Genomic DNA, 21,410 nt, shown 5'->3' on the forward strand with positions numbered 1-21,410 from the left:
CATGAAGCCTTATTTATAAGCTACAAAATCGATCAATATGTATTTGCTAATATTTGATATTAGCAAATAATGAAGAAGATTAATAGCACTAACTAATAGACCACCAACTCACTCTTAATTGGTTAAAAATTGTTGGTAGTTTCAAAGAAGCTAAATAAATAGTTTGATTGTCTTTTTTCACTATTTAAATAAGAATTTAGTAATTTAATGATTTTTTGGTCACGATTTAAATTAATATGACTATCTGTATCTTCATGCAAATCATAAATGGATAATATTAAATTAAGATGACCTTAGACGAACTGTAAAAGTATTTGAATTTTTTGAATTCTTTTATCATGTCTTAGTTGTTTGGCCACAACTGAATTCTTAAATTCCATGATATCTTATGGTCTTCTAAACCATGAATCAATATTGATGATTGATGTTCCAGTAATGTTGCTCATAAATATTGATCAGAAATCTGGTGTATGCAATGGAACCAGATTAATAGTAACACAATTGAAAAAACACATTATAGAAGCTAAGATTATTTCAGAAATCAAGGTGAGTCACAAGATATTTATTTCTCGAATGATACTATCTCCATCAGATTCTTAGTTACCATTTAAACTTAAACTCCAAAGAAGATAGTATCCATTAGCTATTAATTTTGCTATGACAATAAACCAAAGTCAAGGATAATCACTTTTTCATGTTGGTTTGTATTTGTCAAGGTCAGTCTTTAGTCATGGCCAATTAAATGTTGTAGTCTCAAGGGTAAAAAGTATTAATGGGCTGAAGATATTGATTGTTAATGAGGAATGACAACTATGTAATACTACAAGCAATGTACATAGTATTGTGTTTCATAATTTAATATAGGTATGTCATACTATTGTCAACTTTATATTATTATCGACTTCAATAAATTCTAGCTACAAATTTAAAGTTAATGTTAAGATTCTGGAGTGTCTTTTTACTTTTCTTAAATCCACTTTGTGTTGGTTCTTTTATGATCAAGTATTTCAGTGAAAATTATAATTTTATTATTATTCGTGCACCGCACGAGTCCAATAACTAGTTATAAAAGAAAAGTAAATTACACCAAAATTAGTTAGTAATTCTAAGCATAATTAGGGGTAAGTAATTACAAAAGGACCTCATAGATGATGATCATTTTTGTCTTAATGATGTCACATACCCTTGTGATCTCGATCTTCAAGCAACTAATACAACTTAGATTAGAACAATTAATCCTTTGAAAACATAATGACAAATGGTTACAATTGCTACATGTCAACAATCTCACAATACTCTTTAGGGCAAAATGGTTCGTGCTCATTAATTAATACATACATAGTCTTGTTAATATGTCAACAAAAATATGGTTAGCTTTTTGCTTAATATACCGAAAAGATGAATTATTAATAGAATTCCGAGTCATTGGAATACTCCTCATGAAGAAGATCCAGTAAAAAAGACAAGGTGTTCATGATATTGAAAGCTTATCTTATAACTTTATATTTAAGCCAAAACAAAGTGGCTAGTTCAAGTATATAGAAGAAGCCAAAACACTCTAATTAACTCGGATCTTCCAAGTTAATATCTAATTAATAGTATTTGTCTTAAACATAAAAACTCAGTACTTGCAATAGTATTTTTTTTTTAAATTTTTTTTAACGATGGAGGATGGTAACTTCAGTATTCTTTAAAACTCTCACGTAAGGCGACGGAATACTATCAAAAATCCGCTTTAGGTTTACCTAGGAAAAGAAGAAGAAGGCGCGCTACAAGAAAAATGCCTGCTGCTAGGTAGCCTAGCAGCATGTACGAGAGTCGAAATAGGAGTAGGTCCTTCCATGGCATCTGGTAACCACGTATGGATTTATGACGAAGTGGAAGTACCAACTCAATTGTGCTATGACGAATTCAGGAAAGAACGTGGAAATCTCCACAAGTTGAGAACGAATCTCGTTTTCTTTGATAATAGAAATAATCAAGTGTCCCTCCAATTATAACTTAAAGAAGTATTTATACAAGAAAATGAACCCTAAAACCATTAGCAAAGGGAAACCAAACTAAATAAGGAAATAGCGTAAATTATGCGCAATAATATAAAAATGTCCTGTAGACCCCTTAAACGTGAGAATTTGGGCCCGAACCCTGCCATTATGGAGGGTAAAGTCATGGTAATTTGTATAGGGCACATAATTTTCTTTTCGAAAATATATTATAGGTCCCGTAACTCCTTCTGGATTGAAAATTATGAGCCTTCAAAGCTCTACCGATAAAAATTGCCCTTGCATTAATTTAGAAACTGCACTGGAAAATAATAGCAAACAACAAATCAATCTAATTATCATAAATTAAGTTGGCTTTGTTTTTATGGTCGTAAGCTACTCAGAAAAGATTTTGTTGTATGAGAGATCTTTGAACTTTTCTTATAAATTACATTGTTTGGTATTCTCCAAGCCTTACAATTGTTGACAAATACAAAGGTTACACACAAGGTGAAAAGACGAATTAATAATAAAAAGAGGACACACAATCTCACTTAATCACAAATTAAGAGGTTTTAATCTTATAATAAAGCAAGTAACTAAAATAAGAAAACTAATTACATGCATGTTAATTTTGTCGTATATGCTTATGCATCATATATAATTTGTTTTAGCTTCTCCAAAATGGCTGGAGCCGCCGATGCTATTTGGTTCAATCTCCTGTTCGCCTTTGGTTGATAATCAATAGTAGTGTGCTCAGTCTGTGATGAAGAAGATGAATGCGACGGCGTTGCGGAAGGCTCCATCGAGTGGCGCTTATTCGTCAATCTTATCGGCTCATATGCTTCTGAGCCAAGCAAATGTGGAAAATTGAGTTTCGCTTTCGAGCCGCGCATTTTAAAGGCGGCTTTATCATAAGCCAGAGCCGCATCCTCAGGGGTCTCGTAGGTCCCGAGCCAAGTTCTCGCCCCGTTCTTCTTCAGGTCCCGAATCTCCGCTGCGTAAGTCCCCCACGGCCTTCTTCGTACGCCTTTATATTTCCTATGTATCGACGATGCGCTAGCGTGCGCTTTTGGCACATAATCAGAATCCGGTAGTGCACACACCGGCATCGGCGATTGACTCTGGTCCGCAAAAGCTTCTAATGGTACAATATTACCGTTACCGGTAGCTATGGGGCTGGTATCAATGTATGTGACATCGACGTCTGAATATTCATCAAGTTGTAATGGCACAAAATCGTCACATAAAAGATCGTCTAGATAAGTGGTGGCGGTGGCGGTGGCGGTGGTAACCTCCTCGAAAGTGGTCGGAGGAGTTTGGAAGAAATCGTCTTGGAGAAAGCATTCCAAGGCAGCCATATCAAAGTCTAGTAGTGGACTACTCTCACTGAGGTTACTCATTTCTAGCCACTTCTTTCTCTCTCTCTCTTAGTTTCCTTAGCTTGAGTTGGTTAAGTGAGTAGGTGAAAGGATTTATATAGCAAAGTGGGATTTCATTGTCATTTGGTTGATTCCCTTCCATATAAAGAAAAAAATTTCAAAAAAAATTCATTCAAGTTTATATACTATTCTATATAAAAAAAAATCATGTTACACACTTGTGTGTACTTATCCCAAGTTGGAGAGAAAAATTTGGTGAGTGAAAGCAAATACTATAATCATCATTGAAGATTTTATGTCAAAAATTTAGGGTCGATTACGTAAGTTTATGAGTTAGTGACCGACCTATTACAACCCTCCTCTTTTATTTGATTTGGGACCATCTGCGAGCACGTGGGAAGTTAGCAAAATACTAAATAGAATAAATAAAAAATAATTTTTAATATAAAAACAAGTGTTGTTATACCAAAAAAAAAAATTCTACGTATTATAAAAAAGTAGATAATATGTCAAAAAACACAACTGAGAAGCTCGTGTTTAAATCAATAAAAGATTTATCAACAGGTCCCTCATATGTAGATAATACACCATTAGAACTACAGCTTAAATGAATAAACCAATAGGTCGTTGAATTTTTGTTAGACAAAAATAACCATATACAACATAACCCTAAAAACTAAAACACTTTATATCATCTTCTACTTCAAGTATCTCTCCTCTCTCTACCTCATGCCACTCTCTTCCTCTCCAAGATTCGACTCTCTCTCTTCAATCTCTCTTTTATTTTGAATCACAAATCTCTCTCTCCTTATTTTTTGTTTATTTTTTTGAGTAGTTCTGTTTTTTTTTTTTCTTAAATCTGTACTTCTGGACGAATCTAGATACATTGTAGAATGTTTAGATGTATTATTTATTTGTAGCAAGTGATGTGGAAGAAAAAGAACGAAAAAAATGTGAAATCTCGGTGTTTATTCGATTTAAAGAAGAATGAGTCTTTTTTAGGTTACAAATAGTGAACCTCTCAGAAAAATGAGAGAGTCTTCAATCAGAAATCCTATGAAATCAATATGTTATGGATAAAAATCGGAGATTTTTGATAGAAAGTTGCAGAAAACAGTGAAAATTACATGAATCAGCTGTGAAATTTTACCATTCCTATAAAATAATGATATTACTTGTTTGAGTGATCATATGTGCTCTGTTTGCTATGAAATTTCACATGGTCATTCTTATGTGCCTAATATGATTTGTCATGAGTGAAATGAATTTTTTTTTGTTACGAATTTTATATGACTAACTAATGCGCGAAAGTATGAAACTCTCTTGTTTAAATCAGTGCTATGTTGGACTAGTTTTTTTCGATTCTGAAAAATTATCGACAATGGTTCTTATTTGAAAGAGCTTTCCGCGTTGATTCTATATATATAAGTTTTTTAATCCAACATGTATTTTGAGAGATACAATGTTTTAAAATTTGTTTAAAGAAAAAAAAAAACAAAACAAGATGATGATGTCAGCTGATGATGTCAACATGACATCACAGAGTAAAACATGATGTATAAGTTATAACTGTCTTTTTGACTGTTTTACTTTTTTATATTGTCTACTATTCTATTGTCTTCTCGGTTGAATGATAAGTTTCACAACTCATTTGGTGCCCAAATCCTAATGGTCTGTTTTAGGCAAGCTCAGCTTGGTCGTCCCTTACAAAATCCACCACTCCTTCTATTTTTGTCTATGGAAAATGCATAGTGCCAATTGATTATTTGATGACGTTTAGTTAGATATATCGTCTGAAAAAGGTGCCACTAAAGAAGAAATCAAATTATTGATGATCTATATTAATGGTCTTTGAAGATACTCCAACAATGGAATAATACTTTATTAACCCTAATACTGTGCAAATGGAGGCTACAAGTTTTAGTTGGACGACTATTTATACAAGTTAAATCAATATTGTACTTCAATATTACCATGAATAGAATGAATAAATTATAGATATAAGTTTTTTTTTTTAGTTGGACGACTTTTTATATCAGTTAAATCAATATTGTACTTGAATATTACCATGAATAGAATGAATAAATTATAGATATAAGTTAATTTTTTTTTAGTTGGACGACTTTTTATGTAAGTTAAATCAATATTGTACTTGAATAGAATTATAGATATATATAGACATGATGATGATATGGAGAAATCTTTTTAAAAGGAGATGATTTGCCACAAGACTACATTAATTTTTGAAAAGATGGACATAATGATATATCTACGCAGAGGTTGCAAATGTTTGGTGGGGATGATCCATTTTATTGGTCATTGAAAATAATCAACTACTATGGAATAATACTTACAAATGGGGGCTACAAATAGTTTTAATGACAATAATTTTCTAAATCTCAATCGTTGATCCGATCCATCCAACAAGACACAAGCCTTATTCTCTTGATCCAAATCCGGTCTAAATCACAAAAAGGGGAAATCATGGACAAAATAAAAGTAATTTTATCATACTGGGGTGACGACCTCGTTGGCTAATGGCTATACGATTAAACCAAAACTATAGCTTCCATCCCAATATTCTGTGACTTTATATAGATGGATTGTGACTGAGGCTGACATTTGGGATGGCAACGGGTCGGGTACCCTTCCATTTATAAAATACCAAAATCGTTTCCATTTAATATACTCTATACCAAAACCGTTCCAAAACCATTTAAAAAACCATTTAAATTTCCAAAACCGGAACCGTTTATCATCGGGTACCCATTTACCATTTAACTTTTAATTTTTTTATTTTTTTCTTTGAAGATTATATTAATATAAATTAATATTGAGTATGATTTATATTAATTATGATTTTATAATTCAAATTAGTCTAATTTATAGTTTTATTAGTATGCTTCTATAAATATATACGTTTTAATATGTTTTATCATGTTATAATTTAATATCCTAGTAGTATATCTTTATAGATGATTTATAATATTATTACTATAATGAATCTTTTTATTAAATGGTTCGGGTACCCTAAACCCGGCACCAAAAACCAAACCCGACCCTAAATCATGACGGGTTTGAAAACAAAAACCAAAACCGTTTTCAAAACCTATAGGATCGGTTTTCGGGTTTTAAACGGACCGGCTACCCTGTGGATAGTGCTCAGATCGGTTTTTTTTGACATCCCTAGCTGACATCTATACATATCTATTCTAAATTTAGTAATTTTGTTGGATGTCTTCAATGGGACTGACTAATATATATATATATGTATATATTCTTCCATAAACACATAAAGTAATAGAACATGGAAGACCCAAAACAGTAGACCTCACTTGTCATTTAACTTATATATATATATACACACTTGGAAAAGAGGAACCTTCATGATGATAAATGGCAAGGTGCCAATATGGAGTCAAACGTGAATATTAATCTTCCAACTGAATGAATTTACCTCTGATAATCTCGACCACAAGCAAAAAATATATGGAATCCTAATTGAATTAAAATAATTTTTTGTTTCAAACTAAATACGTATGTACTCAATCAATTAATAAATAATATTTTCTCTTCACGAGAAAAAGAAAAAGAGAAGAAAAACTAATTACACTATAATTATATTAAAAATATGTATCTATTTCTCAACATATCATTTAACTAAATATTATATGAAAATTAGAGAAAAAATTGAAAATATAAATTTAATGTTTTAGTAAAAAAAAATATTTGAACAATTTTTTTTTATAAATTATAAATAAAATAATTTCTAAATACGTTTCTTAGTTTATCGCAAGGCATATAATAAAACACCTACGACAAAGGCATAAACAACAAAGAACATCAAACCAATGTTTAATCAACAATAGATCGAACACTGGAATCCACCAAATTTGAGAAAGAAAAAAAAAGCTCTCTAGGATTTTTCAATATATAAATTTCTCAAAATAAAAGTTAATGCTCAAAAGATGACAAGATGATTTTTATATAGACCCATAAATTTAACAGCCAAGTAATTAAACTTAATCACCATGTAAATTTTTTAAAATTAGGTGGACCATACTAGCTACAGTGCCTTTATATAGTGATGGAATAATTCTAATATGTAATGAAGTAGAAGTGTTGTCTTCTATTTCGTTTAGTTGACGTTGATCTTGGTTCTTTGAGTTATGTAGTTGGAGTCTCTTTGTAGGAGTTCTATATTACTTTTGTATAACTCTATTGCCTTCAACCGAGATGTATATACTCCTTGCCTGCTTTGACAGATGAGGAAATCATCCCATAATGTTCAACTACTTAGCCTGAAATACTATTTAAGAGATAGGGTTTTTGCTCATCCCGACATGGCGGTTACGTGTCTCTTTTTAATTGGGGGTTCAAAGTGGTATTATCATATGGGTTCCACCACTTGGCTCGATGCTAAGAAACCCATCCCTCTCCCTCCTTCAAATCTGGATCAGTCGAGAATGATAAATAGAAATGAATGGGGAAGAAATAATTATTAATTTGATCTGTGATGATAAGACTCCAATAGTGATCGATGATCATATGAAAGAATTTGGAATTTGGTTGTCTTTATTCAAACCTCACACCAAAAAAAACCCACTATATACAATTATAGAAGCAAACTCATAAGGTAAGCCGATTATTAACCTTGCCTTGTCATTGTCTCCCTTTTGACAGCCATTTTCATTTTTTTAATGTAAGTTGTCATTGTCTCCCCAAAGGCCTAAACTAGCATAACCAGCTAATTAAGCATCACTAGGGTTTGCCTCTTTTTTTTTTCCCCCCTTTTTATGACAAACCCCCAATCACCCCTATACCAAACTCTTTTCAGTTATGAAACTCCAAACATAATTGTAGGGGTGGCAAAAAAAAAATCAGTTTCGATTTGATTCTGGTCAGACAACAACACATGTTTACGAAATATTTACATGTCCAAACTCTACCCCATATTGGATTTCGAACGTATTTAATTGACCAAACCCTGATTGGTTTAGTAAATATGACAATAATCTAATCCTAGTTAGGGTCCAGATAAGATTTACCCTGACCCGGTTTTAAACCGGATAAAAATTTTGTGATTGGACTCAGATTTCAGACATATAACTTATGTTCAAACCTGGTTTAACATGGGTTGGACAAATCCGGTCATCCGAACCGGACATAATTTTACCACCCATAAAAACCTTCACGTGTCGCTCGTTGAGTGAATTGTGCACACCACGTCAGCATGATAACGTGGCGCGCACAAACCACTGACCCTTAATTCTTTTGTGCAATTGTTTAGACTGTTAGAACTTTTTTCCTAGTGGGGGTAGTAATCAACTCACAGAAGAACAAGCAACCATAATAATTGAGACCTTTTTCAAATTCCATTAATCAAAACCCATATTGGTTTTCCATGTAAAAGTTGGTAAATAATGGAACAAGTCAGTCAACAATAAAAATAGAGGTAGCTCGGTAGACAATCGATTGGGTTTAGCATATGTGTACTCAAGGTTCGATTCCAACTGTAAACATATTTCTCTGCAGTATTTAAAAAAAATAAAAAATAAAGTGAAATGATTTTTAATTTCTTTTTTAAAAAAAAAAAAAAAAAAAAACAAGAGCATCAGTAACCGGTGGTAAGGAATGATATAGGCCATAAACGAACTGGGCCAGCTTCAAAGACGATGGCCAAAAACTTGGCCTCCAAGAATGAATATTCATTTCCTCGATTTTTTTTTATAGACAATATTTCTTGGTTGATTGGATTGTTCCATTATAAAGAAAATACAACACAATGTCATTAAAAGTGATATAATATGACATCCAATCAATGAAATGATAGAATAAATTAATTAGCTAGAAAACAAAATATTAGCTTAAATTTTTTTTTAAAATTGCGCGGAGAAATATGTTTACTGCTGGAATCAAACATTGAACACACATATGTCTATAACCCAATCGAGCCAACTCTATTTGATAATATTAGCTTAAATTGCATAACCATTTTTTGTCTATTTTAAAATTATTTTTTGAAACGGGTTTTTGACTGCTTACCACCTTTAAAATACATTGAAATTAATTACTATTACAATTATATTTTGCACGTAATATAATTTCTATATAAAAACAGTGAGTCAAACTAAATCAATTTAATATTAATTGCACAAAAAAAACAAAATATTCACATGGTAACAAGAGCCCATGTATGCAAACAAATTTTCCGACAAAATATTCACCTTATTCCTCAAGTGTCCACCTGTCTACCGTATTGAATGATGTGTTTACCATAACATCGTCTAGACTTTTACCGTTACGGTCGAGTTGATGTAATACTTTAAAAAGTTTCGAAAATATCTCGTGAGCCTATTTATTTGGGCCTGGACCTTCTTCAATTGGGCCTATTCTGTGGGCCCTCGGGAGATTGGTTCAGGAAACTATATGTGGGCTCGCAGTTGACAAGCTACGATCTTTATGGACTAAATACTTTTTGGGGGCTTTTAGGCCCATGAAGAATTTTGGCCCATACCATACCAATTACCAAGGATGTAAGTATGTGACTTGAACCACTTTGATTCCCAAAAAGCTATTAGGTAATTACGTTGTATATGTAAGCAAAATTTGCTTTAGTCCGTACCTATTTTTTATATTGGCTTGTGCTAATGTCCATAGATTGTTGACTTGGATTGTGGTTTTGTAGATTGGTATACTTTTCCCCATTTCTTTCCATGCTCTCATGACCATTTTCTGTTGTAGTACCGAAAGAATCCCTGTGCGAAGAAAAACTCTTTTAAAATACAATGGTTTGTTTAGTCTAAAAAAAAAGGTATACGGAACATGATCGATTGATCGACCCTTTTTCAAAATTACAGGGGCTTTTTCCATACTTATCCCGTGGTTTTAATAATATCCATTTTGGATCAAATTTTCGTTCACCATTTGATTATTCCTTTCTTTCTTTTGTAATGCAAGGGAACCTAAAACACAAAGTAATGCAAACTAAGAGAGGAGACGAGAGCGGGGGAATGAGGCAGGTCCAATGGGCTGCCACAGCCCATTTTCCTGTCTTATGAGCCCGTTTAGAAATCTATGGACTTTGTTTACTCTGACCAATAAACAAACCCAGTCAGCACTCAGGCCCACTAATAAATCTGTTCAATTTTCCGAAAATTCGTGAGATACTAGAGAGGGGTTGCAACAATTGTTGGAGGGGTATTGAGGATGTTACACCACCACCCACTATCATTATTTTTAGAAGGGGTGATTATACCACCCGCTATCTATAACTTAAGCATCGGAGGCTCTCCCTTGCCAAAAAGGATTGACCGCGTACCTTGTATTGTGAGGATTTTTCCCTCCACAATAACAATATTGGTTCATCATCATCATCCGAGCTTTTATTCCAAAGGTTTGGGATAGGCTACACAAGTCTATGAGAACATCATTGAAAATCCATCGTATGTATTTGTTTTCTCCATTAATTTCTATCATGGATCATACATTCATCCACTCCTATTAAAATTCATATCATTTCTTATAATTTCAAGTCATGTCTTTTTAGATCTACATCGTTGCTTCCTACTCTCTTTTATAAAAATTCTCTCATTCCTCCTCATTGTCGCACCGCTATCTCTACGTTGGACATGTCCATACCATCTTAACCGATTTTCTCGTAACTTATCTTCAATAGGTGTTACTCCTACCTTAAATCTAATAATCTCATTTCTTATCCTATCTAACAATATTGGTTCTTAAAAAGAAAATAAGAACCACACAATAACCAAAAAAGGGGAAAAAAAATTATAAGAACCAAAGCCATAATAAGTATTGAGTGTACCCAATATCCCATGCTGAAGTGTTAGCATCATGACTATGATTGATCTGAAATAAGAAAAGAAAGAGGATACCAAATCTTGTAAGTCATTGTCATATATCCAAAACCAAATTAAGTAAAGGGAAAAAAAAGAAGTTCAGACCAAATAAAATCAAGTTATTTAGTCAGAGCTCATAATAATTTTCATAAAAAAAAAAAACAAAGTAAGATTCGATGTCTTATATGAATATTGCTTAAATTAATGGGTTTCCAAGGGCAAAACTTATATTACTACACAAATAAAAGGTAATATTTCTTATATTTTTGGAATATCCTCACTGATCCTAGGGTTTTTTACTAATTCAACCACTGATTACAAAAAAAATAATAAAAAAAATAAAAGTACATTTTTTCTACTTTTATTTCCCTAGTGATTCTAGGGTTTTAACTAGCTAGTAGTATAGGAGAAGGGAGCCAGCGATCGAAGTTTCGGTGAACGGCGGCTGTAACTATAACGGCCCTAACGTAGTGCAATTCTATGTCGGTAAGTCTCATAAATCCACACCCCTCATATAACCAACTAAATTATCAATTTTGGATTTATCGATTCCCGTGGATACATCGGAGTCGCATGACTTTGTTTCTCCTAAGACTGTCTCACTTAATGGTACTTGAGCCCAAGGCAAAAGGCCAAGATGATTGTAAGGAGGTGGGCTTGCCCTTATAAACCCAATGAAATCCTCACATCTTATCTTTTCGATGTGAGATTCCTAACACAATAATTCTAACCCGCACGAAAGGCGTCATGATCTAGGACTGTCTTGCTCTGAAGATACGGACTACCTGCACCTGCACTTGAACGAAAGACCCTATGAAGCTTCACTCTTCCCAAAGATTGGCTCCCTTACCCTGCCCTTCTAACCCACACGCATTCGATTTTGATTCGAGTCTTCTAAAGAATATTTGAGAAGGATTAGGGTTTAGTATTTAGAGAGTAGTATTGCTGGACTATTCCTATACCACTTCACTTCAGTAGATGAGATTCATTCAAACTGTAGCGCTGCATTCCGTATTGAGAATACGAGAGCCTGATTATGTGCCAAATGTGAAACTAAACCCGTAAGAAGCCTTCCCATTTGGCATATATTCAGGCTCCGGTAGACTCTCCGGCCGTCGACATGAAGTATAATATTATTGGATGAATCAGATCGATCGGAGCGCCAGGAAGAGCATTGTCTAATTTTATGAGCTGACGATGATGAAAATATCGCAGGAGCAAGTGTGTGTGTGTATATATATATATATATATATATATATATATTTGCATGCACCTTTATGTATGTGTGTGTATTCTGATTCACTAAAGCCAGTTTATATTGACCATTTTTGAGCAGCTAAATCAACGGAAGCCACCTATATTGACCAAATGTCCAATATTTATTTTTCTAATCCGAAAATGATAATGTGTGCCCTTAGAGTATTAGATAAAGATGAAAAATATACATTAGTATCTTAAAAAGATATGTATTTTAAATTAAAAAAAAAACTAGGCGAGAGATTATTCGTCACACATGACATAGTTTGATTTGATGTACTGAATTCTTAACAAGTGTCGTTAAAGCACACGTTATTGATACCTTTTTTGTTTTCCGCATTCTATGTTTTATTTCATAGGACAATGCTAGACATCCGTAAAATATGATTCTCAAAAGTCAAAAGTCCTCCAAATCTATGTGACATTAAAATAGTCATTGATTAAAAATATATGTGTGTGTGTCTTGTGTTATTGGTCCATGTTGAAACACATGGACAATCTAATAAATCAATCAATGAAGCCACCTAATGTTGACCAACGATAGAACCTTCTACTAATATTCATATATATATATATATATATATATATATATATATATATATATATATATATATATATATATATATATATATATATATATATATATAGGAATTCTCCTATGTGGACCAAAAGTGTGGACCAAGTTTGTGGACCAAAATCCAATGGTTGTAATCAATCACAACATAAGTGGGGGCCACACATTTATTATGGGACCCATCACATCTATGGTTGAAAAACAAGTCCACAAACTTGGTCCACACTTTTGGTCCACATAGGAGAATTTCTGTATATATATATATATATATATATATATATATATAGGAATTCTCCTATGTGGATCAAAAAGTGTGGATCAAGTTTGTGAACCAAAATCTAATGGTTGTAATAAACCACAACATAAGTGGGGGCCACACATTTATTATGGGACCCATCACATCTATGGTTGAAAAACAAATCCACAAACTTGGTCCACACTTTTGATCCACATAGAAGAATTTCTATATATATATATATACACAGAGACAAGTCACGTGTCTAATGGGGTAACAGGCTAGCACACAACTTCAAAACTAGATTATTAAAGCCTCATGTCATGTACGCTTCAGATCGAAACACCCGTAGAGGCTAGAGAGGAAAAAACAAAATTAAAATTAAAAAAGACAGAGATATTAATTAGAGTAGACAAAAACTGAAAAGATCATGGAAAATGTCGGCCTTTCTATTAATAATAATTGATTGACTGATTGAATTATCCGACTTTTATTTTAGGACAAATAATGAAGATTTTCATTTACATTAGTGAAAAACCATAGCTCACCGAGGGTTTACTGTAATTTGTTTTACAGCGGATCTCGTTTTAATAAATATGAAGCATTCAAAAAAATTTAACAAATAAAATAAAATTATGAATGAATTTTTATCGTGTTTACGAGTCTAACGGTATATTTTTGTTCCTGACAAAAATCAAATTCATCACGAGATAGACATAGGATGTTTTGGATATATATTCAACGGTTCATAATTTTCATGTCTTTTTCATATTTAATTTGATTTGTTCGAGACAAAAAAATACTGTTGAACTTGTAATCCTAATCAAAACACATCCATAATATTTTTCTAAAAAGAATAATTTTGTGATGACTTTAGAGTCATTACGACGGACCTGTGAAAAATTTACAACAAGTCTCAGCCACTCAGGTCTCCTCTCAAGATTCAAGCTAAAAACTCATGATCCTGGGTAGGGTAGCGTAGGGTAGGGTAGGCTAACCTAACCCTTGATTCCCAACTAAATACAAAATAAAACTTGAATGAATTAGGATGATACATAGACAATGACTTTGTAATTGTTGGGCTCAAAATGTCAATATTGGACATCTCAATTAATCTACCATGTGCCATATATATATGTAGACAAATATTGTTCTAGAAGATTATCAATTTATGGAGAGTAACTACGGTTCACATCCATCTATCCCAGCAAAAAAGGTTAAGTCATTAGTTTATGGATCTATTCGAATAAGATTTAACACTACCACTTGTATTATCCAGTGGCAGAGCCACTTGAGGAGTGGAACAAAGGACCATGTTGGCATGGAGACAAAAGAAAACAAGGCATGCAATAAATTTTCTAGAACCTCTTTACAAATAGGGCATATATCAATGATGTAGTACTAGTCATGAATTTGGGAGTCATTTACAACAATTACTAGTTAAGTTAGTAGAATTGAAATTTGCAACATTATTCAAATTCAATGAAATTTGACTGGTTGAAACGAAACGGCATTCTAAACAAAACTAGGGGTCATAACCCTCAAATTCATATCGTATGCAAGTTTTTTTGCGAGTGCAAAAGATCGAGAGAGGGTTAGTTGTAACAAGGATTAGGTATCCCAATCACTTGTAATTTGTTCAAGTGCCTGTCCTTTTCCATAAGGATCAAATTCATAAGTGCGTTCTTGTGAAAATACCTTTACATTTTTTGTAATACAAAGAAAGAGTATGGGAATGAAGATACCACATACATGAATACCATCTGAACTACTCGTGGTTCACGATTCTCGAAAATACCTATAGTTTAGTTCTTCAACATTCAATATTTTTCTTTGAAGCACGTAACCCTAGATATTTCCAAGATTAATCTATTATTATCAATTTATCATCCCGTGGGAGACTCTTTACTTTCTGTTTCAAAGGTTTCCGTTCGTGTTCGGCACAAGTTGTAAATCATACACACACATGCAAGTGAAGGGTTAGCGAAATTAAGGCTAAATTTTGAAAGAGAGTATACGACGGTTAAGATGGGTACGGTTCGAGAAAGTTTCTAAAGAAAAATATGTTAATTTCTATTCAAATTCTTACGAATCAATCATGGAGGTAAAGTCTACGTAAATCTTGTATGTCTCCGACCCTACTCGATGCGAGAGCTTTGTGAACGGGTGCTATTTACCTTTTAACCTTTCAAGTTCTTAAGGGAAAAAATATAAATATTTAACACACGGATCTTACATGTGATGTCTCTTTAAAGTTTCAACTTAACTTTGGAAGGGCATCTTTTGGAGCAGAATAATGATTCTTATTGACAAAAAGCCAATCAATCCTTTCAGAACAGAATACCAAATTGCAATTGATATAGGGAAACAGTCTTACCATCCTGCATATCATGAAGATACCTGTAAAATAAAGAAGGTGTTCATGATCCACAAAGCTTATCATCTTTGATATAGGCCTCTCCAAGTCCCGAAAGACAGACGCAGCATCTGAGCTGACGGAAACCAACAAACTGATCATGATGGGTCATATGCATCTGAACTAACAGAAACTAGTATTGATCCCAGCTATATGTGACTCGCAAAAGATAAGGTTAGTTTCGCCAGTGCCAGAATGATGAATGCTCGACACAATTGCTGATTCGAGTACTCTCATGAAGAAGAACCTGTAAGCAAAAAACAAGGGTTGATCATCATATACAATCTTGTCTTCTTTGATGTTCAAGACAAAATGACACACATTAAGGCATAGAGAAGCAGCCAAAACACTCCAACTTCCATGACGCACAACTTCAAAGGTTGTTAGTAACAAAAAAACACTATATAAACATAGTAACCTCTCCAACAATCATATCATAAGCAGAAGCCAAGGAAAATATATTCACAAAATTAGCTTAAAGCATTAAAGAGGGGGGAAAAAATGAAGGGAGCTGCAGTTATCTTGGTTGTGGTTGCCATGGTTCATTTTATGGCCAAGCCAGGAGAGGCAGCGGTGAGTTGTGGACAAGTTGAGTCATCTGTGAGTGCATGCATGCAATACCTCATTTCGGGCAGCAATCTCACACCGGCTTGTTGCGAAGGAATCAAGAATTTGAAGGCAATCACTCCAACAACCGCGGACAGGCAAACGGCCTGCAACTGCCTCAAACAAGCTGCTGCTAAATTCCCAAATATAAACCCAGATGCAGCCTCTTCTCTTCCTCAAAAATGTGGCGTTGACACCAGCATTCCCATCTCCAAAAACACCGACTGCACCAAGTGAGCTCTTTTCTTCTTTTTCTTTCTCCCTTATTCAGACCTTTTGGACTTTTGATTATGAACAACATTGTTAATTAAGTTGTGCTTGCCTTGGTGCAGGGTTAACTGAGGAGGAATTTGAGGACATGCAATGAATAAAGCTAAATGAAAATCTGTTCTTGCGATGATATTTATCATCACTTTCATAAAATAAAAGCTTTCTTGTGATGTTATCAGAGGATATTATATGGTAATTTGGTGTTACATACACCAGTATGTACTTTGATTTCAATTATGCTATGTGAAGCCTATAATTGTGTTAATTATCTCTCTATCCCATTAATGGTATTTGCCAGCAAACTTAGACAAGACACCTAAATATAACCTACATTTTTTCTCATATTCCGAAATGGCACAATATTATTATATGTTCAGATACTTGGTATGATACTCATCTCAACCAATGCAGTGATCTACTGATTGGACACTATGTAAATAAATTCAATAGAAATAAGTAATAGAGGACTGAGCACAACACTTTTCGTGGTACTGCTCCATAGTAAAAGTACTAATAAATTAAATTAAATATTTCCTAAAATGTATTCTTCACATACTCTACAAGATGTTGAGACAATAAACGATGAAGCAATGAAATATACATTACCACGCCTCCACTACCTTCCACGAGGAAAGAAAAAGAGAAAAAGGGGGGGGGGGGAGGGAGGGAGAGAGATAATTCTAATAAAATTCATCGAAAGGATTAAAATAAATGAATGTCAAGGCACATTCAAACTTCAAGTCATGCCAATTGACCAAACAAATATGATAGCGGTTTATGCAAGATTAAAAATCATTCTATCAAAAGAGAATATCCCAATATCATGATTCAAGCTAGTGATTAGAACAACTGACCAAAAAGAAGAAAACGTAAACTACAGCTGAGTTTATCTAGCGACTAAACTGAAAGAGTGTGACATTAGACGGTATGTTCATACTTCATAGCCTCAATGTATCTATACTTGGAAATATATCAGGATATAGATATATTTCGCAAAATGCTTATCTGTTAATTAGATGGGTTTGTTTGATATATACTTCACTTGCTAATCTATGAATTAGAAAGACTAAAACTACGCTATCTTGTCATTCAAGTCAATTTTATCACTTGCATCCAAATCTTTGTAGAGGTCAGTATATTTGACATGCCCTAATTTTTTTATGATTTTTTCCCAGCAACAAGACAAACATGTTGCACTTTCTGAAAACTGATCACATAATTTTGCAAGCATTATGGTCAACGCCTTTAATATTATTTCCTTTCTCACGTACATCCTACATAAAACTTTAAAAAATTTAGAAATCAACCAACAGGTGCCAACGAGAACAGAGGACTTGTAAGCGACTAATTTTCTTATCCTATTCAGTAAGTCCACATTTCTCTGCCCCTTTCCCTATATAATTTTCAGAGATTTCCAATCCTTGGGGCACGGTACACGCACACAAAACCTGGTCAGTGAGACTTATGCATCTGCTTATGGTGGACCCACTGAAAATAGTCCTTAAAGAAATGCTTTAAATAAAATCTCACAAACCTACAGAAAATTAACAATCAAACAAACACCGGAATTTGCATGCATTTATGAGGTAACATGTTGATGAGTGATGAGTGATGACAAACAAGTTGGCTATTGAAGTGCCAAATAACTCACTCAGGCAGCCTCTTCTGTATTGACTTCTTTCTTTTTGCGTCTTTTCCTATCATCAGCACCCTGTTGCTGTTGCTCAGCCTTCTTCTGAGCTCGGATCATGGCACGCCTTGCACGAGGCCGCATTTCTCTAACTTTTCGAGGTGGCATCACATAAGGTTCGAGGGGCCTGTCACCAAATGGGTGTTCACTCCCGGTAAATATTCTGAGCTTACGATCTCTATCCTGCATTGACACAAAACTTTAAGAACTGGCAGTTCTCCGAAAATCACAGCATTATTGCACTTTTAGAATGATGACTTTTTCTAAGTTCTGATCTTTATAAGACATTCTTCTAATAGAAAAAGTATAATTCCCACAAAAGAAGAGCTACAATTTAGCTATCCACCCCTGCTTTTCCTAAATAAACAATTGCTTAAAATTTTAGCAGTGACAGTGAATTATGCATCAAAAATCATTTGTTCTCATAACTTCATCTTGAATGCCAAATCAATCCAAATCATTTGCCTCAATAATGATTCAGCGAACTAGGTACATAGGCTGCAATTTATAATACTCTGGCACACAGTGGTATAATTTAGGAATTTACCCTCTTAATATTTTTCAGATGTAGACTCTACGACTATAAGTGCCAACTAGAATAAAAAAAACATAAACTGAATATATTTTATATTGTACAATGAGAATCACTCACATCACGCAATTTGTTTCTGGGAAGCATGCGTAGGACAGCTTTGCGAATGACTTCTGTAGGATCCTTGGCCAACTGGTCTTTTAAAGTCCGTTCCTTGAGATGCCCCACATACCTGAAGGAAATATATATTAACATCAGGTTCATCAACAGCAACACAAGTGAAACTACGAAGACTATGCTTCTTTTTATTACGCCTGGGAAAATGCATCAGATCTCTTTTTCAGTGACAAGAATATTTGCAAACTTCTAAAGAAGTTTCCTGAATTCAGTTGATTAACTTTTTCTAGAGATGATTTGGCCACAATCTCAAAGGCCTGAATGTCCATAAGCTTTTCCACCATTCTACTGCAGGAAGTGATAATAAAGAGTTGTTACTTACCCAGTATGCCAGTAATAAACTTTATCCGTAAGTTTCCTCCCCGTAAAGCATACATCCTTTGCATTTAGCACAATGCACATATCTCCATCATCACGGTTAGGGGTATAGGTTGGCTTATCCTTGCCTTGAACCACAGTAGCTATTTGAGATGCTAATCTCCCAAGGACCTATCAAAAAGCAAGTTAGTGTAACTATTCACAAACATGATAAGAACAAATTATAATTTGACACCCAGCAACTTCTATCACTGATTAAGAACGCATTGATATGACTTATGAGAAACCAGTTGCATTGGAAATCTTATATTAGTCCTCCAACAGCCTAATTTGACAAACAAATCACTCAAAATGGGTAATGGGTACTTTTAATTCAGCTGCAAAATGAATGTTAGAAAGACAGCATTACTTGTGAATTAAAAAAAAAAACCATAATCATATAATTTATCACGCAAAACTTCCCGTCCAAATCAGTTAGAGAGGAAAATATTTCTAACATAACAATCTAGAAAACCTAATAAATGCCTAATGGCAGATCTGAATCGAGTTCTAACCTGGCCTTCCGCGTCAAAAACTCTCCATCGCAGACCTTCTAGATCAATACGTCTCAGGCCAGCAAGTGCTTTCTGTGTAAATAAAATAGACAATCCCTCTTAATAATAACAAATCAATATTAGAACTTCAGTTACAAAGTCATAGACCAAACTGCTACGCAACTGAAAAATATTAAGTTGTCTACACTAGCATTCATGATATTCAGCCAGAAATATAAAATTATAATACTAGGAGCCTACTAGTTATGCAAAAAGATTTTAAGAACTAATTCTCCAAGCATCTATACAGAGTACAGTGTGGAGCCAGACATGTAAACATTCAGGCAAACGCAAAATTTAATATATTAAAAAACCATAAGTCAACATTATAGTGAAGAATTTGCAAAAGGAATGCACGTCATATTATCTTTGCAAAATCCACACAGGTCACCGTCACTCATAAACACGAACGTAAGCTATGAGTATAGACAATTATCTAAATACAGCCTACCTTTCAATGTCCAACAGCATTTTCCGAGTAACTTCAACCACAGAAAAGAAAAGGTAAAACAAGATTAACTTAGAAACAAGCACTATAATGACACTAAGGGTTGTTTGCCGTTGCTTACTTTTACCTATATTTTACTGCCAAACTAATCCTTAAAGACCTAAGGCATAGAGCTATTCCATTTGAGCATAATTATAGCTAAACTAAACAAGGAAATTGCAATCAATTATCAGCTCATGATCAAATAACTACAGTGCTACCAGAGTGTAGAAAAAACAATTTATCAACCAAAACACCAGAAAAAGGATTCTTACATGAACATACATACATACACTAACATTACATATGTGCCCTTCTTCCTGCTTTAAGTTTTGCATAATGAATTCAGTTTTTGAAGACTATGTATGTATGAGCAGATGTGATTCACTGAAATTAAATTTTTTTTAAAGAAAAAACTTGCCTTCATGTTACCGCTGAAAGCGGTAACAGCTTGACTTGCCATTCCTCTTGGATCTCTACTTCTTCACACAAAAATCATTCACCTTTGCAGAATTAAACAAAGATAGTAGATTACTAGAGCACAAAACGACCGAATAAAAAGAATTAATGGACACTATTCATATTAAGAGCAATTTCACCTCAAGAGCTATAGAAAAACACTAAACGCAGAAAAGCAAAAAAATAAGACCTTTCTCTGGAGATTTCTGGGAACCGGCTCAGCAATCAAGTGTTAATATCCGTCCGGAAATCTCTAAAACTTTTTGGAAAAATTATTGAAGAAAAATAGTGAAAAAGAATAAAGAATACTTGCTGAAGCACCGTTGTTCTGTGGCGATGGCGGAAAAGACGTAGACAGAAAGGGACGGGAGGAGGGAACGGAAAGAGGGATGCACGACGAAGAAGCCTACCAGAGCAGGAGAGTGGAGACTGAGGAGAGTGTATCGCCGCATTTGACGAAGTAAGGTGAGAGTTATTGGGTTGGCCCACTGGGCTAAGATTAATTGGACTTCACATTACTTGGTGAGGATAGCTTTAGTGACACCTAATTTTTATAAGGGGTGATTAATTTAG

General features: G+C 33.9%; 3 protein-coding genes across 6 annotated transcripts; 1 reads left to right on the forward strand and 2 right to left on the reverse strand.

The window, feature by feature from the left end:
* Nucleotides 1-2,629: 2,629 nt before the first annotated feature.
* On the reverse strand, nt 2,630-3,385 carry LOC119981798 (ethylene-responsive transcription factor 13-like). The gene has a single exon (XM_038824940.1). It carries the CDS (start codon nt 3,383-3,385, stop codon nt 2,630-2,632), a length of 756 nt encoding a protein of 251 aa, XP_038680868.1.
* Nucleotides 3,386-15,485: 12,100 nt separating this feature from the next.
* LOC119982036 (50S ribosomal protein L13-like) lies at nt 15,486-21,310 on the reverse strand. Of its 4 annotated transcripts, none has more exons than XM_038825191.1 (7): nt 21,147-21,310; nt 20,800-20,860; nt 19,853-19,924; nt 19,303-19,469; nt 18,924-19,035; nt 18,233-18,454; nt 15,486-15,952 (listed from the first exon to the last, which is right to left on the reverse strand). In XM_038825191.1, the coding sequence occupies exons 1-6, from the start codon at nt 21,287-21,289 to the stop codon at nt 18,233-18,235; spliced, it is 777 nt and encodes a 258-aa protein (XP_038681119.1). In that variant the 5' UTR covers nt 21,290-21,310; the 3' UTR covers nt 15,486-15,952. The 4 variants fall into 4 exon arrangements, with proteins under 4 accessions (XP_038681119.1, XP_038681123.1, XP_038681124.1 ...); XM_038825195.1 differs by having other exon boundaries at nt 20,800-20,881; nt 21,147-21,288; XM_038825196.1 differs by having other exon boundaries at nt 21,028-21,280.
* Nucleotides 16,207-16,653, forward strand: LOC119981799 (non-specific lipid-transfer protein A-like). Its single transcript, XM_038824941.1, has 2 exons — nt 16,207-16,544; nt 16,644-16,653. Exons 1-2 carry the CDS (start codon nt 16,207-16,209, stop codon nt 16,651-16,653), a joined length of 348 nt encoding a protein of 115 aa, XP_038680869.1.
* Nucleotides 21,311-21,410: the final 100 nt, after the last annotated feature.

This window comes from Tripterygium wilfordii, chromosome 17 (assembly GCF_013401445.1).
Source record: "Tripterygium wilfordii isolate XIE 37 chromosome 17, ASM1340144v1, whole genome shotgun sequence".
NCBI classification, from domain to species: Eukaryota; Viridiplantae; Streptophyta; class Magnoliopsida; order Celastrales; family Celastraceae; genus Tripterygium; species Tripterygium wilfordii.